At 38.4% G+C, this 26,701-nt stretch overlaps 2 protein-coding genes across 3 annotated transcripts; one reads left to right on the forward strand and one right to left on the reverse strand.

The window, feature by feature from the left end:
* On the forward strand, nt 1–5,998 carry LOC132622675 (uncharacterized). Of its 2 annotated transcripts, XM_060337326.1 has the most exons (10): nt 1–174; nt 581–868; nt 1,768–1,842; nt 1,929–2,000; nt 2,958–3,788; nt 3,918–4,377; nt 4,479–4,569; nt 4,663–4,786; nt 5,214–5,411; nt 5,501–5,998. In XM_060337326.1, the coding sequence occupies exons 7-10, from the start codon at nt 4,514–4,516 to the stop codon at nt 5,732–5,734; spliced, it is 612 nt and encodes a 203-aa protein (XP_060193309.1). In that variant the 5' UTR covers nt 1–174; nt 581–868; nt 1,768–1,842; nt 1,929–2,000; nt 2,958–3,788; nt 3,918–4,377; nt 4,479–4,513; the 3' UTR covers nt 5,735–5,998. The 2 variants fall into 2 exon arrangements, with proteins under 2 accessions (XP_060193309.1, XP_060193308.1); XM_060337325.1 differs by having other exon boundaries at nt 1–868.
* A 1,769-nt stretch (nt 5,999–7,767) lies between these two features.
* Nucleotides 7,768–8,730, reverse strand: LOC132624134 (uncharacterized). The gene is made up of 2 exons (XM_060338959.1): nt 8,569–8,730; nt 7,768–8,208 (listed from the first exon to the last, which is right to left on the reverse strand). Exons 1-2 carry the CDS (start codon nt 8,728–8,730, stop codon nt 7,768–7,770), a joined length of 603 nt encoding a protein of 200 aa, XP_060194942.1.
* Between the last annotated feature and the right edge of the window lie 17,971 nt (nt 8,731–26,701).

A 26,701-nucleotide genomic window follows, 5' to 3' on the forward strand; every position in this document is an offset into this window, starting at 1 on the left:
TTTCCCTTTCCGTTTCAAAACCCTAGCCGCCTCATTGGTTCTCTTCTCTCTCATCGTCATCGAGGCCATTTTTGGCAAAGTTGCAGACGCCTTTTGCTTTTTACAGTCTTGTATGGCCTCAACGGGTAAAGCATTCAATGCTTTCACCCGTTACCACCACGAATCGACCAAACGGTGTGTTAACAGGCTAATTTACTTATTTTTTGGTATTTTTATTATGTATTCAATGGTCTAACACTCCAATCCTTTAATGGTTCTTGTTTGTTTGAGATTTTGAATTTTGAGATCTTATTGGTTCGCGATGAACTTTTCAGATTTGGGTTTAGTTGATCGAATCATGACCCTTGATGTATAGTTGACCCAATCTTGACCCTTCAACACCAAAAAGTGTGAGGAAAATCCCCAACTTGGAGGACCTCATCGGGTGATTTGAGATTTTAAGGGTTTAAGGGGTTCTATAAATAGGGTCTTATATTTTTCAGAAAATATGATCGGAAAAAATTTCTTTAGTTTGCATAATACTAAGAATATCACTGGTTTTTTGAACTTCGACTTGAAACCCTTTTAAAATTCTCGGCAGGTTTAAAGTTATTTATATATAAAATCTTCTCTTGAGTGTTCTTGTTCGCTGGGAGCGTTTGAAGTAGATTTCCAAGTTCTATCTCTTCGAGGCTGTGCCTTAGAAAGGAATTCCCTCTTTTCATTTCTGAGTCACTTCTCTACAAATACAAGGATTGGGCTGAGGCCCAATCTTGCTTCTGCCAGAGTGGAAATTGGCTGTTTGCAAGGGAAGCTGGGTTCTTTTGCGAAGGCCCAACATGGGTAAAAACTGGGAAGACCCAACTATGGGTGAAAATAGTGTTAATAGGTGCGGGTAGCCCATTAACTAAGTTTATTTGCTCTCTCTTGCTTGATCATGTTGATGTAATTTTTTTTGTTGTAAAATTAAACCTCTACTATTAGTGAAACCCTCATTATTTTAAATGGGCGCAAATCCTTTTTCTAACAAAATCTCAGCTTTATAAAAAAAAATGTTTTGCTTACTTGGCTTTTGAACCATTTTGGGACATAAAAGCGGTGAAGATTTGTTAAAATAGCCTTGAAACTGGGTTAAATGGATTATTTCAGCGATGTAAAAGCATTTTTTTAAAATTAAATTTCGCGACATAAAATTGGCTGATAGCTTTGAAATTTAAATGGTCTCTCCAACTGAGTAACAGTCCATTGATACAAAGAAAAAAGTGCTTTTTGATGGATGATTCGTTTTGGAGCTGGAAGTCTGCCTTAACTTGGACCAAACCATTTGGAAAAAAAAAAAAGAACGTCTGGGCTGCTCTTCTTTGAGAAAATAAGGCATGTTTTGGATTTATTGAACTTGAGGAATTTGGGCTAAAAATGGGACTCTATCTTTGGACTGAAACTAAAAATGAGCTGTGCGTGAGGAATGACTTTCGAAAACCAGTTCCTTGGGCTGAATATGTTGTGACACGTGATGGGCCAAGTTCGACCGGATTAGAAAAAAGAAAAATTTACTTGTTATAGCTACTTTTAGTACCTATTTAATGTTAATAACTACCATTATTTTTAATTAATAATAATAGCTAATTACTTTTCTAACTTACCTATTATGGATTGCATTTATCAGTTCACAAATACACCGTAAATAACGGTAACCACTATCCCAAATCCCCATTTTGAAACTCACGTAATATACATTATGTTTCTCTCTCTCCCTTTTCATAAATTTTAGTCGTTTTTTCTCCTCAGAATCTTTCCATTACCATCAAGCATGATTCTACCAAAATTCATTGCGCCGAGATTTGTGGGTGGTGGTGTATTTGTGTAAGTTTTCATTATTTTTGTGTATTTTGTTCACTTTAACTCAATATTTTTGACTATTTTCAAGCTTTTTCACTTTTAATTCTCAGGATTTCCCAATTTGAGTAGCGAAAAATATCAAGTAATGGCGGATGAAAGCATATCTAGTAGGGTTACGAGAGGTATACCCCCTACTCTTCAAAATTTAGATTCCCCTTCTTTTGATTTGAGTATTTCTCAGCAACAACATGATGTTGATGCAGCTTCTGCTGAGAAATTGGCTGCTAAAAGGAGATCTAAGAAAATCCATGATCCTATCAAACTTAGAAATCCTTCAATTGTTAATTTAGAGAACAAAATTAATTCTGATACTGCCACAAAGAGGATAAAAACCTCTGATGTTACTTCTAGTAGCAAAGGGAAAAATGTTGTAGAGACAAATCCCGTAGAACAACAATTAACCGTGAACAAGCAGATATTTTTTGATATATATACAAAAATTGTATTTTAGATGTTGCTCAAATTAGGTTAAATTTATGATTTATGTATTTGATCACATCTGTAAGTATATTTGAATGTATTTATTTATTTGAATAGTTCATTAATAGATGGGTAGCATTCGTATGTATTTGTTGTTTCATGTTCAATATTAAAATCTGAATAAGTTTCGTATTTGACAAACATTTTAGTAACCGTATTTGTTATCAAATTATCAACTATGTATCATGTATTTGTAATTTCACACATTTGTGTATTTTTTGAATTAATCACAGTTTTATGTATTTTTCAAAATAGGTATGTGTATGTGTCAGATAAAATGAGTATTTGTGCACCTTTGTCAGCTAAACATCTTTAATAAATGTATTTTGTTATAAAATTATGTAATATGTATCATGTATTTGTAACTTCACACATTTGTGTATTTTTTGAATAAATCATAGATTTATGTATTTTTTTTAAAAAATAGGTATGTGTATGTGTCATCTAAATGTGATTTTGAACAAATTAGAAAATTAGATCCAAATGTGTTGTACAACTGAGTTGATATTTTTTATGGATTTTGTTTGCTGCATTTTAGTACACATGTTTTGATTATATATTTTGATTCTCATGTGTTGCCATTATATTCAAACTTTCAGGCCTCCAAATTCCTAGTTAAACATTCCCCCACTCAACCGATACGTTATGCTTCATATATGAACCATACCATTAAAGATGAGTTGCAGGAGAAACTTACCGATAGACAATTCTAGCTTTTTTCCAAAACTTTTTTTGGAAAATATATGCAGATGCAAGTTGACACTGAGGTTCAGGGTCAGTTGTTTAGGTGTTTTATGGTTAGGGAGTTGAAGCGTAGCAATAGTGATGCGTTTGTTATCGATATTAATGGGACGGAATTGACATTCGGTCTTTTTGAGTTTGCATTAATTACTGGTTTGAAGTGTTATGGTGAGGAAATTGTTTTTGACGAGGGTCGCAACAGACTGTTGGAAGAATATTTCGGTGGTTCTGGTAATAGTGTTTTAAAGATGACTTTAAATAAGTGCTTTGAAGACAAGGATTGGAGTGTTGGTGATAACGCAGATGAAGATACTGTAAAGATTGCGATCCTTTATTTCATTCATAATTACATACTTTCCAGTGAAAAAAGGAGCGTCACAGTCCCAAGACATCATTTTGACTTGGTAGAGAGTGGACGGTACAAAGACTATACATGGGGTAAGGAAGCATTTGATGATTTGATTAAGAGTATTCACCACAAGATGGACAGGCCAAAACAGTTTTACTGTTTACGGGGTTTTCCTTTTGCTATGCAAGTGTGGATATATGAGTGTTGATCTACTATTGACTCTAATTTAGCGGTTAAAACTGCAAGCCGAATCCCAAGATTGTTCAACTGAAAAACAGTGAACCCAAAGCCATTAGTTAACTACTTGATGACGGGCATGTTTAAGGACGGAGTATCTAAGGTAAAATACTTACATTAAATACATGCCTATCAACTAGTATTTCATTTGTATTTTGTTTATTTATTTGCTGTGTATTTGTCAAATACAGAGAGGGTATAAACTGACAGTTCACAATATTTGTATTTGCAGGACATTCTTAACTTTAAAGATATTGTTCTTACCATGTCAGAGGTTGAGAAGCTTGGTCTGCAATCCATACTTGATCAACAGATCTGCACCACCACCTCAAATACACCAAGAGGAAGATGAATATGCGAAACTTAGCACAACACCACCCCATGTTGCTGCTGCCAAAAAAACTCAAAAGAAGGATGCATCAAAATCTCCACTGCACAAGAAGCCTAGGAAGATGTCAACGGCACCATTGCTTGTGCAGAAGTCACCAACCCCAATCCCAAAAATGGATACCCATGCTAAAGTTGGACAATCCTCTAAAAAATCTGCTTCGGTGGCAGATAAGCCTCTTCAATCAAAGGATAAAGAAAAAGCTACTCCAAGTGTCCACCATGCTCCGGTTGACGACATATCTACCAGCAAATCAGATGACGTCAAAAGTTTGAGGGAGGAACTTAATCAATTTAAGCAGGAAGTAAGTTTTATTATTTTATTTTGATATTTATCTAACTACCACAAATAAGGATTTTTAATGAATTTGTTGTGTTTACCATTTGGGTGCTTGCTAAATTCAAGAATGTTTTTACTGAGCTCAATTCGCAAAGTTATTGATGAAAACTTCGAAAAGGTTTTGGAACATGTCAAAGGGAATCAAGATTCAGCAAAGGTAAAAAAAATTAATAAATACATATTGAAATGATTGCCTTCAGTATAAGTATGAAGCATATGTATCTAACAAATACATCATTGTATTTTACAGTGATGACAGCGGAACTCATGTTCCTTTACCTGATGGCACCATACATCAAGCAGCTGATGATTACATAGACCATGAGGATGGTATTCGCATGGAGACTGATACAGTTGATGTACATTCAACAAAGGTACACATTTTGTGATGTATTTACCATTTTTTACTCATTTTATATGTTATTTTTAAAAAAAAATATAACTTAGGTATGATGCAAATTTTGTGTCTACTGGACTTTGATAAATTATGTATTTGATATTGATATGAAATAGTAGTATCATGTATTTGTGTACTATTTTTTGACAACATGACGGTGTACTGTTTGTTATGTATTTGTGTACAGCTTTTGGACATCTTCAACAAATAGTTTTCAGTAGATTGTTTTGACATCTTCAACAAATTTTGACAACATGATAGTGGCATTAAATCCTCTGAATCTATTTGTTGTATTTAGTAGATTTTTCTCAAATTTATGTTACTGTGTTTTTCTTATTTATTTTTTTATCTATTTGATTCATGTATTTTATATACTTTTGGGCTGCTTTTTAAATAATTTTAAGGAAAAGGGTCTTGCACTGGATATTCAAGTTGGTATTGGCAATGAGAGCGGCGATAGGGTGAAAGTTTCAACTGAAGAGATTGTGGAAGAAGGTGATCTTTCAGGAGAACCCAAGACTTCAGTTGAACGTCCGGCTGATCAAACAGGGAAATATACTATGGAAGAGAAAAAACATTTTGATGATTCAAATAATTCCGAGGTTCGAAATAACCTTATTCTGATTCAGCCATTTTTTTATATGTAAAATACAAGTGCCTGAATAACGTTTCTTTTTGTATTTTTAAGTAGGTGATCGCACAGGTGCTAGCAAATATAGCAGAATCAGAAATGGCTAATGAACAAGTTCAAGAGGAAAAGACCGGGCAAAACACCAGCTCGACTGTCTTAGAGGAACCCCAGGCAGCAGTTTGTAACGCACAACCTTTATCTCAGTGTTGTTGCCTGATAATTATTACCCGAGCCAAACCCAGGGAAAGAAATCATTTTGCATCCATCAGTCCCTTGAGCTACACGCCCCATTAAATACAAGTCTTCACCATTTGTGACAGATTTTGATATGTATTTATTCAAGTTTCTATTTTACTTGATTGTTTTTTAATACGCAACTGTTAATGTTTAAATATAAAATACACACGTAGTAGTTCGGGAACGAATCATGTTCCTGTGTTTGATGAAAAATATCCATTCCAGCAAGATCCCATTACTGGTCCACTTGATGTACAAATTGTTGATGAATATCGTAATTGGCTTCGTAATGGTCTGCTTGTGAGGCATGATAGCAAGTATATTTTGATTCCAGTATTACATACAGTAATTCAACATGGTTATTGTGAATAACTTGATGTATTTGTTTATTTTGTTGCCGCAGAAAGAATTACGAAGACTATTAAAAAAAGATGGCAGTTTTTTATCATGGAGTCAAATTCAATTTTGGCATCACAACTGTCGATGATAAAAACTAGTTTTACCTTTTAATGATGGATGGCCAGCTTTGGAATGATGAGGTGAATTTTATCAGGAATGAAATTCACAGTTTTATAAAAAATGTTTTTATGTATTTGAATGTGCTCTAATTGATGTATTTTTGACCAGTTCAGCACATTGACGTCATTTTCTACTACTTTCGGAAGAAAGGAAAGTATGATAAAAGGAACAATTACAGATTCACCACTGTTGATTGTCTATTCAAGCAGAAAATTGTTGTGGTCCACCACACATATCACAATGTTGAAACCAAGACCAACGTGGCCAATGAAGAGCAACTATTGTGTGAGTATGTTAAGGGCCACAGGCTTATTGCCAATGTCCTGTGGCATACGGTTGACAATGTGCTAATACCAGTGTATATGAAAGAAGAAAATCATTGGTTATTAGAAGTCCTTTCATTCAAGGACAGGTATTTTTGTTGATGAATTAATTATTTTATCATTAGAGTTTCATTCAGCATTTATCGCTGATTTTTTTTTTTTGAAATGGACAGGCGTATGTATGTTTACAACTCGTATCAAGCAGTCGGGCACAACGCAATTGTTAGGAATGAAATAAAAAAGCTTGCTACACTTCTGCCACATTTCCTACATCTGAATGGATTCTATGTAAATCAAAAAATCATAGATTTGGTGAAAGACCCAGCATATGCGGATAAGGGACAGATCGATATCCTTGAGGTTGTCTATGTTGAAATTCTGCCACATCAACCTGCTGGTAGCACATAAGTAGCAAACATATTTATGCTTGAATGTGGCAGATCTCAAAGGTTATGTTCCATATGTTTGAAATACCTAGTTCCATATTTTATCAAAAGAATCTGAAGTTGGATAAAATACAGTAAACTGTGACAACTTGAATCAACAAATACATGATCATTACCTTGGAATTTCAGTCACCAGGTTCACAAAATATGTATGTTTTATTACAGTTTATTCATTTTTGTTGAAGTTTAATAAACATATCTTGTGTATTTGACATGACCAACACAACTATATGATTTCAATCAAAAAAATTGAAAAAAAAAAAAAACTTCATCAGTTTCAGAAATAATACGTATGTTTTTTTTTACCACATATGCAGTGTTATGAAGCTGATAGATAACACCATTTTTACCGGAATATTTGCCTTTTTTTGGTGTTCAAATACATGAACATTACCGTGTAATTTCACACACTAGGATCAAAAAAAATATTTATGTTCTATTACAGTTTATACAATTTTCCGAAGGCTAACCAATATATATGGTGTATTTGACATGACCAGAACAACTACTAGCCTCCAATCCAAAATAATTCCAATAAAAAAAAAAACTTTACCAGTTTACGGAGATAATATGTATGTTCTTTTACCAACTACACAGTATTTTGAAGTTGATAAAAACACCATATGTATCGGAAAAAATGCAATTAAGATCAGATTGAATAGGACATACATTTCATAGCATGAACTTCAGTAATACGACAACATTTGTCAATAGAAGTTTTTGACACAAGTGTTCAAATACTTAAATAACCAATGAATTTCCCTAAGAAAGTTAAATGGATAGGAACACAAGAAAAATCTATTCACTTCCTTCGAGGCTCAAAACTACATGAACATTTGTTGTGTCCAAGTTGTCCACAAGTACTGCAAGCATGTCTATTCTTTCCAGCGAGCAATTCACTTGAAGGCTTATCACGCCTCTTCTTTGGCCTACCAGGCGGTCTCTTGTATCTTGGTGGCAAAACCACATCCTCCAAGATGAATTTGGGAATGTTCCATTCACGCTCGTCGGGTAGAGGATCCACAGGTACATCATATGTCTTCAACACCGTCTCCGGTTTGAACAAATCAGAGCAATAATCATCAGCAACTAGATTTTTCTTCTTAATGACAGCCCATGCATGCAGGCAGAGAATTTCATCTAGTTGAAACATATGACAACTGCAAGTTTTGTTATTCAAATTAAGAATGAAACGCCTTCCTCCATCATGTACTGTGTACACGAATTCGGTTGACGGTTCTACCTGAAAAAATAAATATTACATGTATTTTGTTATTGAACTAATCAGAATTTTAAAATAAATAAACATACGATTAATGAAATACATATCGATTTTTATAGAAGCATATATTAACTTACATTTAAACTAACTATTCAGTGGTACCAAATACACATTGATATAATGTGAAATAACACCTCAGATTAGTACAAGTACAAGTTTGTCAAATACATTATAACAAGCATTAAAATGAAACATACAGTCATTCGTAGACATATACTCGTTGATTGATAGCATCTCCTGAAACTTTTTACCGAGTGTAGTGAACGTGTATGTTCCATTTCTCCGGTTATTGTAATTCTATCTCCCAAACATCCTTCTAACTTCTTCGAGAAAGTCATATATAGGCAGTTCTCTAGCTGCTAGAAGATGTCGGTTAATGCACTCTGCTATGTTACAAGTCATTGTCCACCCTCGGTTAACAGATGCATACAATCTAGCCCAGTTGTCTCTACCAGCTGATTCCAAATACTCTGTCACGCGCATATCTACCTTTTGAACCTTTCCCCATCAACTCATCAAATTCATCCTGCGTGTATGCCTTTGCCATAGAATAAAAAACAGGACTCAACACATCATGGCTCTTCTTGTATTTGTTTTCCATACATTACCCCACAGATGCCATATACATGCATAATGCGCAACTTCTGGATAAATTCTACAAACAGCCTTGTTTATACTTTCATGCCTATCAGATACGATACACATGTTCTCTATAATTCCATATGTTTCTCTGAAACGCTCGAAAAACTACGTCCAGGATCTCTCATTCTCAGAATCAATCACACCATATGCTACGGGAAGTATGTTGCCTGGACATACAGTTACAAAAAAAATGCATAAAATACATTATGTATTTGTCTAAAACAGAAAAAACACATATTAAGGTAACAAATTAATATGTATTTTTGACATATCTGCACTATCTAATGTGCTTGCTGAGACAAATGTTCCATTTTATGTTGCTTTTAAGTGGCTTCCGTCAACTACCACAATTGCCCGACAATAATCAAAGCTTTTGATAAATGCATACAGTGCTATAAAAACATATAGAAATTCGTTGTCGCGGGTTTTACGCATTCTGATATGTGAACCCGGTTAAGTCTTATCCATGATGTATAGATATCCAAGTAATCTTTTATAAGATTCAGCCTGGTCACCCATTAAATTTTTCATCGTCTTTTCTTCGGCCCGCCAAGCAACCATGTATGAAACATCCATGCTAAAATCATTTTTGACATCCTCCATAATATCTTTAGGCATATATTTCCTCTTATGGTTTGCTATTTCGGGTTTGACAATCCCACTTATCAACCGACTTGTAGCTTGGCATTGGGAATAAACCATTTCCTTTAACGGGCATGTATGTTTGTAATGAAACTCTCTAACTCTAAAGATTCCTAACTTACCTACACTTGACACCCTGAATTTCCAACCAGACTCTCCTGATACGCACACAAGTGTGTAGCTACATAAAAAAAACATCAATAAAAAACACATTAGTGTAAAATACATCAATACACATAAATACATCTATGTATTTATTGTTGTACTTATTACAAAGGACAAATGAATATGTAAACAAGTTACTCAAATGCAAACCATGCCAAATACATTGTTTATAACTATAAATTCATAAAAATCAGTTTGACTTTACTTCATACCAAACATACACATGCTGAAAAAATACTTCAACTTGTACAAATTAAAAAAAACATGCACTGCCACGGTTTAAATACATAAACACACACAGTTATAAATACATACACAAATGCATATTCCAACACCTTACTGCATTACACCTTTCTGTACGGTAATTGAACCTGTTTGTAATTGCATAATTCTCCATCACAGCTTTTAATGTATCTTTATCCTTGTATACTTGACCGACAACAACTACTTTTTGGTTATTGTCATCAATAACCATACCCTTGTTGTTTTTGAATAACACATCAACCTTTCCACAACTTGATGATGCCAAATCACGGGAACCAACTGTTTCATTACATTCGTTTGATTCATGTATTCGATTTGCAAATTCACCTTCAACACAACTCTCACCCTATATACATATCTCCATGCTTCTATGTCACAACCCATTTTAGCCTAGGTCATGCGGGTACCTACCATTCCCACCTCGATAGGCGAACCCTTAACTCAACGTTCACAATCAATAAATATAATGAAAAGCGAAAGAAGTAAATGACATAAGTCTCACAATATAGTATAACATAGAAAAGTGCGGAAGTAAATGAATCCACCCCAGTATCTAGTCTAGTCATACAAGAGCATCTAAATCCGAATAACTCTGGTCTGAATAATAATACATAAAGTGTCTCAAATCATGTCTTGAAAGGAAAGTAAGACATAAACAATAGAAGAGTCTTCGAGGTCAGCGGACGCCATGCTCACCCTAGAAAACTCAAGTAGAAGTTGAGGAGTCGATCAACCACGAGTCAGAGAAGTAGATCCGGCCTTATACTCTGCATTCATAAAAGAATACAGCAAGTGCAGGTCAATACAAACAACAGTACTGGTAGGCATTATAGGCCAACTAAGCATAGATAACACAATTCAAAGAATAACGCAGATAAACAAGTAGAACAATCAAGCATGAAACAATATAATCGTGACTGAATATCAATCAACACCTATGTAAGTATCTAACCCCAACATAATAAGTCTGAGTATATCAATTCCTGGAACAATCAATACCATAGAATCAACAACACAATCCACCACAATAGTGTAATCAAGACATCTCACTCAAGTTATAATGCAATTTAGTGCAATAATGGTATGAATGTGATGTCAAGCCATGCTATGCAAATGAGATGTGAACATGTACTCCGGAAGGAAATATCGACGTCTCGGCAGCACAACCCAGTGTGACTTGCGAAGTTTAAGTACCACCCATCCCGGATCTTTGCCAAACAGACAGACGTGACCCTGGCTAATTGCTCATAGGGGGAGTCTCACCGGCACCACTCAGGGGACCCGCGGAGCCTATGCACTACAATCGAATCTGGGATAACATCGGAAACGACTATGCACAACGATGCCTGAATATAACCATCGGACATCGTCCTCCTCACAATCACTCAAGTAAAAGAGTTTAGCAAGTATCAGTTTCATATAAACAACGATTCCGAAATGGATCTTTGGACAGCGACCTTTTTCACAATCACTCAAGTAAAAAAGTATATCAAATATCGGTTTCGCTCAATCAACGATACCGGATCATCACCGGATATCGGCCATGCATGATAATATGAGAGAATGCGTGCAGTGCATATGTCAATCATCAACAACTAAGCTCAATATCACAAGTACCTCAACGGGTTACACCAACAATATATCACATCACAATACCAACAGTGGGTATGCCAACATATAGCAATAACTCAAGTACCAACAGTGGGTACGCCAATAATGTATCATAGTACAAATACCAACAAGGATATGCCAATCCAATCCCTAATCAGGACAACAAGCGACATTCGCTATCTACCAACTACGCATGGCATCAAGCCAACACCATTAAACAATCAAACACATATAACGGGGTGGCTAGTCCCAGCACACATCAGGGCCCAACCTAAGGCAATATCCATCCCAACTTCAAATCTGAAGGTTCACATGCTTTCTCCGACATCATAATCTAAATATGTGATTCACTACACTAAGTCTCACCAAAGGTAAACCATAACCTACCTGGACTGCTAAATTGCAACACCAACAGGTCACTCTATCGCCTTGCCTTTGCTCTGAAGCTCAGAACTAAAGTAGTCTAAGCATAATCGAATTCTAAATTAGAAATTATGAATAATGATACTAATATTGCTATGATATCAATTAGGTCCAATATAACCCTAGAAATTAGGGAAAAGAGCCCACAAGGTGAAACGAGAAATTCACGGGTAAAATACCAAGTTGAATCCTAGGTAATCATAACCCAATCATTTATTGTTGATTTAGCTCAAGGACTATCCCCAAATCTAATTTCTAGAAAAATCCCCAAATTGGATATGAACCCTAATTCCCCAAATCTGAAATTCAACATTAAAAGTGGAAGATTTGTGTCACGACCCAAACCGATGAGCCGTGACGAGTACCCGACCACTGCTGGCCAAGCACTCCTATGCTTGCATTTACTTCTCACTGACTATCCTGGGCCCATACACAATCTGTAACTGAGCTATACTGTCTCCCGAACAATTAACACAAGAGACACAATATCGAGAACTCACAGCCAACACATACACATAAGCATAAATACTGAGAGTAACAATGCAAACCGATTTGGCCACTATACATATATATATTGTACAACAAACAAGCGCCGACGAGGCTGCATAACATCACGACTACACATCACTATCTACAGACCTATATGGAAAAAAACAGACTGTAGAAAGGACAGGACAAGGCCCTGCCATACCCATATATGTACATAACAGGATAGCATACCAAAAGGGCTGTAGCTCCGGATCAATGGAGCGTACTGACTGCCGCTGAGGGGAGGTCCTACTGATGTGGATCGTCCGGCTGGCTACCTGATCCTGCAGGCATGAACGCAGCGTCCACAAGAAGAGACGTCAGTACGAGTAATGTACCGAGTATGTAGGGCATGAATAGTAATGTAATAAGACATATGGAACATAACATGAGGTAGGGGAATAACTTGTACATCAGGATGCCTCTTAGGGCGGATACCATGCATGCTTAGCTTTCTTTGAAAAAAACATTTCTTATACATGTATACATAAAATAGAACATATGATAGTGCCGAGGAACGTCGGCCCGATCCATTTAACCATATATCCCGTGTCCGGGCATCTCGCGTCCGGGATGATATCATACATATTATACCAACTGATTAGGTGGCCATGCGTCTATAGCGCCTCGCCCTTTTTCCATATCCCCCATATACATATACATATATCATATACATATATAATATAAGCAACATGCATGAGAGCCCAAAGGAAGCTTCTATCGGAGTGACGTAAGGTCGGTAACCTCCGATTATATTATAGAATAATCATCATCTCTCTATCTCACCTTGAAGGAACAATTGGTATAAGGTGAGACCAACAACAATGAATGAAATTGAGAAAGTCAAGAAAATAGCTCAATAATCTCATAAAAGCATCGATCTCATAACTTGAGACTTTTAACTATAAAAGCATCATCACCATAATCATTGTAGAAAATATTATCATTTTTAACATCATCATTATCATCGTAAAAAACATGTTCATCGCTGTTATCATAAGAGCTCACAGAATCATATATCTTTGGTTTGGAAAATACGGGCATTTTGGAAAACATTTATGGGTTATCGGGAAAGAAAACATTTATGGGTTATCGGGAAAGAAACCATGCCTTGGAGTCATAAGCTTCTAAATTTTGAAAACAATGAGGTTATGGAAACATTTATGAAATCGTACCATCGGAATCATGCCTTTGAAAGAAAGGGACGAGCCTTAACATACCTGTTCAGCCTCCAACTACCTACGCTTATCCGTCCAATCCCGCAAGTCAACATATAAGACCATTCATACTATAATTAGTCTCGTTGTTATATACTTATTCTAAACCTTTAAATAAGTCTTTCTAAAATCTGTCGAAATTTCGGCAGCATCTCCTCTGTTTATATGCCTAGCCCGAAATTCCAACTCAGCAACCAACAACAACAACAACAATACCAACATTAACCATAATATTTCCAATACCAAAATACTTCCTAAACATCCCATATGGTATTTGTCCCACATTTCCACCACAGAATCATTTTATATCAATTTAACAGTTCCTTCTCCGCAAATAAACCAAGATTAACATTAATAGCAGGAGATTCATACCTTTCTCTCGATAATATTGCCGTATCTTCACTTCTCCATCGTGCGCTTAAGCCATAACTCGTCGCTATACAATTTTGTAGTCGCAACTATACGCCGTTTGGACCAGAATTTGGGAATTTTACCTAGTTTTGGCTTAAAGGTTGATGTTTGGAAGGTTGGGGAAATCTCTGGAATATTAATGGGAGTTTGGATGTGTTTGGTCTGAAAAAATAAGGGGCCAACCCCTTTATATAACGGTCCAGGTTCTGCATGAACCGACTTAAAATTTGCTCAGCGCGATCGTGCTGCCACGTGGCGCGTTCGCGCTGAGTTACAAGGTCCTGCCCTGCGCGTTCGCCACCTTCTAGCGCGTTCGCGCAGGGTAATTTTTTTTCCCAGACAGCCGATTTCGTATGAGGGCCCACGACCTATAATTGGAAAGCTATTTCAATTATCTACAACTTTCATCTTTGGTGTTTTTCCAAATTCCACACTTATAACGACGTTTTGGCCTCTTCAATTCAGATCGTCCGAAAGCATTTCCTTAAATCATCCCTTTGAAGGGCTTATGCCCATTTTCGGCTTAAGGGTCCTTCTTAAGACTTGCTCAACTTCCCATGTACTACTCATATAATGTTTCATATGTCCTTTATAAATCCCCAGCGTGTGGCCCCACTTAGCTTACAATAACAAAGGTTTTTCGTCCAGTATCGTCTGAACTGATTCACCCCATATGGTCTCCAAATGTCATACATATATATATATATATATTTTTATAATCAAATCATATAATCTTCATCCTAATCCTCGTATGACTTTACTCTTCTCCGAGCTCGTACCAAGTCGTCTACAATTCTTGGTAGCGCGAAATTTTTCGGGGTGTAACAATATGGGGTTACTAAGCTTAGATTCGTCACATTTTAGTATTATCATCATCACTTTTATCAATTATAACCCTAGGGAGAAGTCTCCCAAACCCCTTCTTCAAATTCTACTTCTAAGGGATTGAAAAGGGAAGGGATGATTCTAAGATGATAATGATTAAAGAGAAGTAAGTGATTAGACAAAGCTTTACCTCCAAGAAATTCCTCAATTTATCCTCAGGAATAGCCTCCCCAAGCTCCAATATCGAGTTATGACATAATGAGGGACTAGGTCTTATTTTAAGACACATTTAATGAAATTTCCCTGCCCGTGACCACCATGGCAAGGGTATTGCCGCTACAGCGGCGACGCTGCGGCGTTGGAGACACCGCTACAGCGGTGAAGCCAATTTACTTATGACCGCCCCAGTGGCCACTACACTGCCATAGCGGTACCGCTGGGGCGGCTGGCGGCACCAGACACCAGAAATGCCCAACTTTTTTAAGTCTTCCATCGAATTTTCGAGTTATCCCGAGGCCATCTGCTCATACCCGACCACCTAAACTCATACAAAAATATGTTACGAACGCACTCGTGGTCTCGAAATTTTCAACGGAGGTCCCGTTGACCCAGTCAACCACCGATGCTTACTTCCCATTTCCCAACCAAAGTCCCGAAATGCACCAAAATGCTTTGGGAACCGAAACAATCATACTACAAGTTCTAAACAATCATCCGGACATCTCAGAGTTGACGAAACTCCAGAAAAGGTCTGTTTGCCCAAAAGTGAACCTCAGGTTAAAATGAGTCAATAAATGCTCGGAAATGGCGAAAGTGTCAAAAGGACTATAACGACCAAACGGGTCGTTACATCAGATACCAATTGAACCGTTGTTATGGGTTTGGGTGCGGTGTTCATACAGGCACCTACCATTCCCCCCTCGGTAGGCGAACCCTTAACTCAACGTTCACAATCAATAAATATAATGAAAAGCGGAAGAAGTAAATGACGTAAGTCTCACAATATAGTATAATATAGAAAAGTGTGGAAGTAAATGAATCCGCCCCAGTATCTGGTCTGGTCATACAAGAGCATAGTAAATGAATCCGCCCCAGTATCTGGTCTGGTCATACAAGAGCATCTAAATCCGAATAACTCTAGTCTGAATAATAATACATAAAGTGTCTCAAATCATGTCTTGAAAGGAAAGTAAGACATAAACAATAGAAGAGTCTTCGAGGTCAGAAGGACGCCATGCTCACCCTAGAAAACTCAAGTAGAAGCTGAGGAGTCGATCAGCCACGAGTCAGAGAAGTAGATCTGGCCTGATACTTTGCATTCATAAAAGAATGCAACAAGTGCAGGTCAGTACAAACAACTGTACTGGAAGGCATCATAGGCCGACTAAGCATAGTTAACACAATTTAGAGAATAATGCAGATAAACAAGTGGAACAATCAAGCATAAAATAATATAATCGTAACTGAGTATCCGTCAACACCTATGTAAGTATCTAACCCAATATAATAAGTCTGAGTATATCAATTCCTGGAACAATCAACACCATAGAATCAACAACACAATCCACCACAATACAGTCATCACGACATCTCACTCAAGTCATAATACAATGCAGTGCAATAATGGTATGAATGTGATGTCATGCCATGCTACGCAAATGAGATGTACACATGTACTCCAGACAGAAATATCGACGTCTCGGCAGCACAACCCAGTGTGACTCGCGAAGTCTGAGTGCCACCCGTCCTGGATCTTTGCCAAACAGACAGACGCGACTCTGGCTAATTGCTCACAGGGGAGTCTCACCGGCACCACTCTGGGGAACCCGCGGAGCCCATGCACTACAATTGAATCCGGGATAACATCAGAAACGGCCATGCACAACGATGCCCGAATATAACCATCGGACATCAGCCTCCTCACAATCACTCAAAAGAGTTGTCAAATATCAGTTTCACAAATCAACGATTCTGGAATTGAACCTCGGACATCGGCCTCCTCACAATCACTCATGTAAAGGAGTTTAGCAAGTATCAGTTTCATATAAACAATGATTTCGAAATGGATCTTCGGACATCGGTCTTTTTCACACTCACTCAAGTAAAAGAGTTTATCAAATATCAGTTTCGCTCAATCAACGATACCAGATCATCACCAGATATCGGCCATGCATGATAATATGAGAGAATGCGTGCAGTGCTTATGTCAATCATAAAAAGTAAGCTCAATATCACAAGTACCTCAACGGGGTACGCCAATAATATATCACATTATAATACCAACAGTGGGTATGCCAACATATATCAATAACTCATGTACCAACAGTGGGTACGCCAACAATGTATCATAGTACAAATACCAACGAGGGTATGCCAATCCTATCCCCAATCAGGACAACAAGCGACATTCGCTATCTACCAACTACACATGGCATCAAGCCAACACCATTAAACAATTAAACACATATAACGGGGTGGCTAGTCCCAGCACACATTAGGGCTCAACCTAAGGCAATATCCACCCCAACTTCACACCCGAAGGCTCACATGATGTCTCCGACATCATAATCTAAATATGTGATTCACTATCCTAAGTCTCACCAAAGGTAAATCATAACCTACCTGGACTGCTGTACTACAACACCAACAAGTCAATCTATCGCCTTGCCCTTCCTCTGAAGCTCAGAACCAAAGAAGTCTAAGCATAATCAAATTTTAAATTAGAAATCATGAATAATGATACTGATATTGATATGATATCAATTAGGTCGAATTTAACCCTAGAAATTGGGAAAACTAGCCCACAAGGTGAAACGGGAAATTCACGGGTAAAACACCAAATTGAATCCTAAGTAATCATAACCCAATCATTTATTGTTGATTTAGCTCAAGAACTATCCCCAAATCTGATTTCTATCAAAACCCCCAAATTGGGTATGAACCCTAATTCCCCAAATCTGAAATTCAACATTAAAAGTGGAAGATATGGGGTTACTAAGCTTAGATTCGTCACATTTTAGTATTAGCATCATCACTTTTATCAATTATAACCCTAGGGAGAAGCCTCTCAAAACCCTTCTTCAAATTCTGCTTCTAAGGAATTGAAAAGGGAAAGGATGATTCTAAGATGATAATGATTAAAGAGAAGAAATTTATTAGACAAAGCTTTACCTCCAAGAAATTCCTCAATTTATCCTCAAGAACAGCCTCCCCAAGCTCCAATATCGAATTCTGACATAATGAGGACTAGGTCTTATTTTAAGACACATTTAATCAAATTTCCCTGCCCGTGACCGCCACGCGAGGGTATTGCCGCTACAATGGTGCTACTGCGGCATTGGAGACACCGCTGCAGCGATGAAGCCAATTTACCCAAACACCAGAAATGCCCAATTTTTCTAAGTCTTCCATCGAATTTCTGGGTTATTCCCGAGGCCATCGGCTCATACGCCGACCACCTAAAATCATACAAAAATACACTACGAACGCATCATGGTCTCGAAAGTTTCAATGGAGGTCCCGTTGACCGAGTCAACCACCGATGCTTACTTCCCATTTCCCATCCAAAGTCTCGAAATGCACCAAAATGCATTGGGAATCAAACCAATCATATGTACAAGTTCTAAACAATCATCCGGACCTCTCGGAGTTGACGAAACTCCAAAAAAAGTCTGTTTGCCCAAAAGTCAACCTCGGGTCAAAATGAGTCAATAAACGCTCAGAAATGGCAAAAGTGCCAAAAAGACTATAAGGACCAAACCGGTCGTTACATTCTATCAGTTGTAATGATACATAATTGGTACATTGGTAATGCTTTGTAACAATTCCTCATACGTCGAATACTCCTTGAAAGTCACAGCATCGATTTTGTAATTGGCGTATTTATTCTCGTCATTCCAAATACCAGAGTGTCTAATCAACGATGAAATATTGGCCATTTTATTAAAAAAATTCCTTGAATCACTGTGTCAACATAAAACCTGTGATATATATGCTTAAAAAATTAAGAAAAATCAGTTCGAACAAACATTCATGCTCAAATTTGAACAATTTATACAAATTAGATTTACAGCTCATTAATAATTCAAATACAACATACACATGTTGAATTACACTTCAGAAGTACATAGTTTAGCTGATCATTCATTATACTATACCATTTAGATTCAGAAAAATAAAAGATATGAACTAGATTTTTTTTTTATTCCTAACCATTCATGTACATTAAAATACTTTCAACCGTAATTTTCAACAGCATTATTCGTTCATTAATACGCTTACAGTGTTATTACATCATTATTTTCGAATATCGATTATAAAGATACAAATAAAAAAAAATCAGAAGAATAAAACAACTTCGACATTATGATCCAAGGAAAAAATTGAAATCACATAAATACAACTTGAATAGATGAGTTCTGTGAAATCAAAACTGTCATAGACAAGTTCTGTGAAATCAAAACTGTGTATTTGCATGAATTACCTGATGATTGATCGTGTGTTTTGTTAATGTATCTTCAGAGCTATTGAAGATTTAATTTGAAATTTGAATTTTTACGTTTGAATGTTGAAGAATGCATGGAAGAAGAGAAACATGTAAGGAAAGGGAATATTATAGCTGGTTTTGTGGAAAAGAAGGTAAAAAATATATTAATATCTAATTTAATAGCACCACCGTTACAGGCTAAAATCATGAAGCCTTTTTTTTTTAACCGCATCCTCATGTATTTGCTGGCAACAAATACACGCGAAAACATACACAGTTTTTCCAAAACTCAGCTACAAACGTTAAAATTTAAAAGGGTAGCTACAAATGGTAGGAAGCTACAATAACGTAGTCATTTGAGAAACTTTACCTAAAAAAATGGATTTTGGGCCTGGTTCAAGGTTGAACATATCTAGTTATGTGGAATATGTTATGGACATATTGGACTTCACTGAAAATGGGCTTAATAAAATGGACTTATATATTACTACTATATATAAGGGAGAATCGAGGGCTTTTGTAGTCCTCACAAAAATTTTCAAATTAATGTTGAACTTTTCAATTAATTACTTCTAGGTCCATTTTTTTTTTTTAAAAAAAAGTCAAATTTACTTCTTCTTTTTTAAAAAAAAATTATTACATAGAGGTAGGGGAAGGGGTAATACGGGAGGGGATTACAACATGGGATTCAAACCCTCACCAACAATGTGAAAGTTCAAGTAGTCAAACTACTGAGCTACTAGATCTACTTTTTAAAAGCTGTCGAACACCTACCTTATTTCTTCTTTCACTTTCTTGTATTGATCTTATATATTATCCTAAAAAAAACAACCATTTCTTTGCTAGATATTCTTACTTCTTGTCGCTCTCTCGTTTTTCCTTTTTCATTTGTTGCTTATTATCCTCCAATTTGTTTTCCTCCTGTTATTGGTTCGTCGGTTGTAGATTCTTACATGTAGGCATTTCTTTTACTTTATACTTGCATTATTGAATTTACGAATTTCTGAAAATTTGTTTACTTACATGGAAGCATTTCTGTTACATTATATTTATACTTTACCGAGCTCATGTGTTTAAAAATATTTGTACTAAAATGATTTTCAGGTATACTTTTAAAAATGATTTAATCTAAAACTAAGGTTAAATATCTCATTTAACCAGCATAAACCCTTAACACAAAATAATGAGTGCATAATTTAATAAAATCAAAACAGATTTGTTTTTATCTATAAATAAAATCACACGCTCACAAATTCACAAAAATATGAAAATATTTTTCGATTTATGATTTTTGCAAGTTTTAATTATCCTACTTTATCATCTTAGATATCGAATCACTTGTGTCCCTTTGAGATTTGTTAATTTTTCTACTTAACTTTCTTCCTCATAAATAAAGTTTTTGTTAAAAATCATCTAATTGTGTGATGAAGAAACTTTAATAATTATAAAACTTATGAATAAGATATCATTAACCTGCAAATACATTAAATTAGTTATCCGGTAGAAAAATGTACTCCCTCCGTCTCAATTTATGTGATATAGTTTGATTAGGCACGGGGTTTAAGAAAGAAGAGAAGGACTTTTGAAGCTTGTGGCCTAAAACAAGTCATACATATTTATGTACCTGTAAATAATTTCATTAAGGGTAAAAGAGGAAGTTTTAAGTTAGATTATTTCTAAATATAGAAATGTATAATCCTTTTTGGTACAGACTAAAAAGAAATGTGTATCACATAAATTGGGACAGAAGAAATAGCAGGTTATACTTATTTAATAAAAGATTATATTTTTATATTTTGAGTTTGGCACGGGCCTTCCATAACTAGTATATATATATATATATATATATATATATATATATATATATATATATATATATCAAAACGGGAGTATATCCCATATTTTCATAAGTATAAAAATCGTAATTAATAAACACATTTCGTTAGGACTAGAATAGTAGTGACTCTACTCGGGAGCGATCCCGGGTGTGTCCTAGTCCGGAAACGAAGTGGCTTGAACACTGCCGCGGATTTTTAAACCAAACCCCCCTTATTTATAAGGGAAATTTTTGCCAAATTTTTTGGAGATGATGATATAAATGCTATATTTTCACGGAAAGAACTTTAACACATAAACAAATAAATAAACCTTACAGTGAAGCTCGTAGGTCAATCGTATTATACGGATCCTTAATACTAGGGTGCTTAAAACCTTCCCTAGGGGATCAGCAGAACCCTTACCTCGAACTTTGGTCCGAAAGACTTTTTTCTCGGTTTGAAAAAACTCTTTAAATCCAATTTTTCCTAATTTTCCTTTTGAATAAATTAGGTGGAGACTCTAAAAATATAAAATCCAAATAGAGCACCAAGAACATCATAGTAACTTTTATGTCTTAACACACGTAAAAGCGAACCGTAACCATGGTCAAAACTATGCATGATTTGTGTTCTTTCAGTTTAAAATTTCTTTACTTTTCATTTTCTATACATATACAAGCTATTTGAATATAAGAAAATTTTGTAAAAAGAAAGTTATACTATCTAATGAAATAAATATAACAATATATACCCAAACACGTATTTGTCGGGCAAACGCACACGTATTCTTTTTCTTTCTTCTCTTTTTAAAGTATGCTGCTGAAAAATGTAGTTCTTGTTTACCCCGAATTTGGATAATCAATTAATTTTGTTGGTGAGATATAGGATATGTGACTTTATCTCGAGTTTATGTGTTGGAGAAAAGAAATATGTGACTATGCTACGAGGAGCAGTTGATGACCAATGACTTGCTCTAAACTCACGTATCAATTAGCAAATAAGTGTTGTTTTATCTAAGAAATATATTGAATAAACCCAACAAATATAGAACGAATCTGATGTATGTGAGTAATTTCATATATATTTTGCTTTTACAAGAATGCTTGATAAGAAGGAGCCAACCCCCTAAAAGGAGGACAATGCCCCTTATTTATAGTGTTGCCCCATGGGCTTCATACAACATAAAAAATAATAGAATAAAGAAAACGTTCTGAGTTGGATTAGGTTGGCTGTACGATCTGACACCCGTACGTTTAGCAGTTGAGCATGGCAGGACGTTATCGACGCGTGGCACACGCGCAACGGATCTCCCGGACCAACGACCTCAATCATCCGGACTAACGGCCACGTCCAACCCGGCCATGGAGAAAACCGGACCAAATGATGCCCTACCTTGGTTCCGGTCTAGGCGTTCCTCCGGTTCAAAACGAAAGCCTCTGTGCACGTCCCTGTGCCTCTCTCCCCTCGGTTCCTCGTCTCACCAGTTTAACGCTTATCCGGTTTTTACCGTATACAGATAGTCCCCACACTTTTCGGACTGAGGTTTTATCGGAGTAGCAGGAAGTGGATGAACCTAGAAACCGGTGATTCCATTCGACCGTAGTCATTCCTTCCTTTTAGCGGGAACGGTTGCGTCACGCTCCCCCTTTATCGGCCACGTGTCTTCCCCCGGATGGCCCGATCTTACAATCGCCGCACGCACGTAGTTTCAAGTCACTCCTCATTAATTATGGGGACACGTGGCGCTCTTCGGTTGGCTGGGGAACCGTAACCGGCACAGTCGCATGCCTATATAAGGCTCTTTCACCTCTTCATCCAAACATTTTCGAACTCTCATACTCCTCTCCTCTCTTCTGAAGCTTTTCACTTCTCATATTACCTGTTGATTTGCTGCTTATATTTACGCAAAAAAAGAACGACCTTTACCAATTCCTTCACCAATCATTCTCGTGTGCTGCTGCTTCTTGTTTGAGTGTTGCTTCCTTTTTTTTTGTTGCTTTTGCCACTCTTGAACTCTTTGGCTGCTCCCTTTACTCTTTCACCTTCCTTTCCGAATCCAATCAACTTCTTCTTTTCATATTTCAAAAATATCTGAAACCACCTCCCATGATATTCCCTCGGTTTCATCCCAAGGAACCGAGCCTGCATCTCCGGCCAAAGCAAAGAGCTCCTCCGAGCCTACAGCCTCGGACATTATACCAGCCAAAACCAATGTCAACAAAGACATAGAGGTCGAAAAACCTTTCTCCGTATCCGATAGAGGGTAGGATGTGAGACGATACCCCTCCTCCATTACCGAGGATAGACTTGACCTTGTCCAGTCTGACTGCGGATGGGACAATCGCCCGGTCCGAGTTTTCGCCCTCGGGCACGATGAGTCAGTCACCGACCATTGGGAAGGCTTTTTGTATGTCTATACTTATCCCTTCACTCTCAAGCTCGATCCTCCGGCAGATCCGGTCATCTTGGACATGTGCCGGACCTACGACGTGACCTTGGCACAAGTTGGTCCGATCGTTTGGAGGGTCGTAGCATGCCTCCGGTTGTTGGCCAATAATGCCAGGAAGGAGTTCGCGCTGGCCCACCTGATACGCCTATACTCCCCGAGGCTGTTCCGAGGTGGCGTAATAAAACTCGCCAAGCGCAGTCGGAATCCATTTTTCTCAAAAATGGACGAAGACAGAGATAGGGGCTAGCTGGAGCGATATGTCCGGGTGAGGACCGAGGACATCATTCCGGCTGATTACATGCCTTTCTCAGAGAAGTGGAACAACAAGCGTAAGTCTGAACCTTTAAGTGATTGCTTTTTTACGTTTCGTCAAATTTTGACCCCACTTTCTCACCGTTTTTCTTATTCATATCAGCCAATGGGTATATTCCTCCGGTTGTCCGGAACCTGAGCGAATGGGTCACTGCACTTCTCAGCCAACATGTTCACGATAACCGGACGTGGGGTCACCTGTCACGTGGCCGATGGGTCGCCCAGAACCACGGTAATGCTTGCTTTTATCCGTATTTATTGCATCCTCCGCTACCCGCACTAACCGCGTCTTTGATTTTCAGGTTTGCCCAAGGGCTCGGTGGATCCCAGACCAGAGTCGGCAGCCGAACCCACAACATTGGCACCCGAGTTTGACTCGGCGGGTACGTCTCGTGCCCTTGCCGCTGCTGCTGCCGCCAAAAGGAAAAGGCCCTCGAATAAAGGGCAACAATCGAAGAAGAGGGCGAGGAGCGTCACTCGGACCTTACGGGATGAAACAGAGGCCGACATCATTGTTCGGAGAGTCGATGCCGATGCTCCCGTGGCGCCTATCCCGGAGGAGGCTGTCGCCGTTCCACCCCTTCCTTTTGCTGGTGAAGGACTTTTGGTTCCGGTTTCTCACACAGGTGCGGAAGAAATTCTTTCCCTGGTTCCTCTAAGGTCGATTGACTTCGTCGACATTTCAGGTGAAACTTCTTCCGAGGAAGCTCCCCTGCAAAGGACAAGAAGGCCCGGGGAGGCGGCCGCTGCTGAAGTCGGCCAAAGGTCCGAGCAGGCCCCGAAGATCGAAGTCCCCATTGACGCCGATCATGCGCCCGAGCACGAGCCTGCTGCAGCTACGGAGCCCCCGAGCTTTGCTGAAGATACTGAGGCTGCTCCAAGTTCCTCCATTCCGGCTCCGAGGCCTGATGATTTTAACGATATGTTCTCGGGCACCCCTCCCGCTACCGGTGAAGCTATGGGATTCGGGCATCTCCCTATCCCTCGGGCCACGAGGTCGGCCAGCCGGTCCTCCAAATCTGGGGCCAGGGACATCTTGGTGCGTATTTTTCCGGCCCCAAGCGTGGATCCGAGGAGAACAAAATCGGTCGTGGTCACCGTCCCCGAGGACTGCAATTTCCTTTCTCGCCCGGTGGGCATGGAGAGCTATCTGAGGCCTCTTGTCTCAGATTCGGACAAGCGGAAGATGACCGGGGTCTCTTGGCAATGCCTCATTAACGAGGGTATGCATGCGGGCAACCGGGTAAGTTTTTTAACCATATCTGCACATCATTACTGAGAATTTTAACCTTGTTTCAAGTTTTTAACTTGCTTTATTTTGCAGAGTGTGGTGCTTGTCAACGAAGCCTTCGTCCGCGCCCAACAAGAGATGGATGATCTTAAGGGCCAACTAGATGCCCAGGGCCAGGAAACGGAGAAATATGTGCACCTTCTTCGGGAGAAGGAGGAGGAGTTGAACCGAGCAGTCGCTTTTTCCAATCTTTGGCCCGATCTTGACGCAGCGAAGGCCGAGAATCGTCAGCTGGGGAGTGAACTAGCCGCGATGGCCGAATACAATTGGAGCCTCGAAGCTGAGAAGATCGGCCTTAGCCAAGATAATGCTCGAATTTCCTCGAGGCTTGGCGAGCTTGAAACCACCTTCTCCCAACTCCGGGAGGAGTTGGATTTGGTGAAGTCGGACGCTGCGAGCTTGGCCGAGAGGAATCGGCTGCTCGAATCTGAGAGTGCCCGGTATCAAGAGCGTGCAAGGGTGTTCGAAGAGAAAGCGGAGAGCAGGGCCCGGATGTGTGATGATCTGAAGAACGAGCTTAAGGGAATGGCCGATGCAAATGACACTCTCCAAGCCGAGCTTCAATCGGCCATCCAAATGCAGAATGTTCTTGGAGAGGCTCGGATGCTCTAGCGGCGAAGTTATCCCAGGCCGAGGCTGATTTGGACGAAGCTTGGAAGAGCGTGGAAGCCGCCGAGGCTCAGGCTACTATTGTTGCTGAGTACGAGAAATGGAAATCTCGGAGGATCACTCTCGAGCAAGCCGAGCATGGCTTTACTGATCTTCCGACCCTTATTGTCGAGGCTAAGAGGGTCGAGGGAGAGGCTAAGGATGCTCTTGGTTCTGACTCCGATGACTCTGAGCGGACAGTGTCCGAACGCTCTGGCTCCAGCCATTCCGGGTAGATTATGGCTTGTACTTGGCTTTTATTTTTTGCCTTTGTAGGACTTTGGTTTTTTGATGTAAAAACACCCCTTGTATAAATGAAAAATGCATCTCTCTTGTTTCTTCGTTTAAATGTTCGCTGTTATTTTTGCCCGAATCGTTGGTCCGTTTTAAGGACAAGCTAACTCGTAGTTATTAGTTCATTGTGCCCGTAGGACTTACCTAGTGCTTTGTGAATTCAGACACCCCCGAACCACGATAGGCATTTCCTTAGGGCCGGTATTTTTCGGCACCCGAATCTCAGCCTTGGCTGAATTTTGACGTAACAGTCCCCGTTTAGGGAGGTTAGAAAATTTTGGCTCGGATCGTTGTGACCTCGTTGCCTTAGTCGATTTTTTTACGATTTTGGCTTGGTTTGCTATGACCTTTTCGCTTTTGTCGAATTTCGACCATAGTGCCCGGTATAGGGTGTGTGAATGAATTAGTGCTGAAATACGGCGGTTATCA

This window comes from Lycium barbarum, chromosome 12 (genome assembly GCF_019175385.1).
Source record: "Lycium barbarum isolate Lr01 chromosome 12, ASM1917538v2, whole genome shotgun sequence".
Taxonomy (NCBI): domain Eukaryota; kingdom Viridiplantae; phylum Streptophyta; class Magnoliopsida; order Solanales; family Solanaceae; genus Lycium; species Lycium barbarum.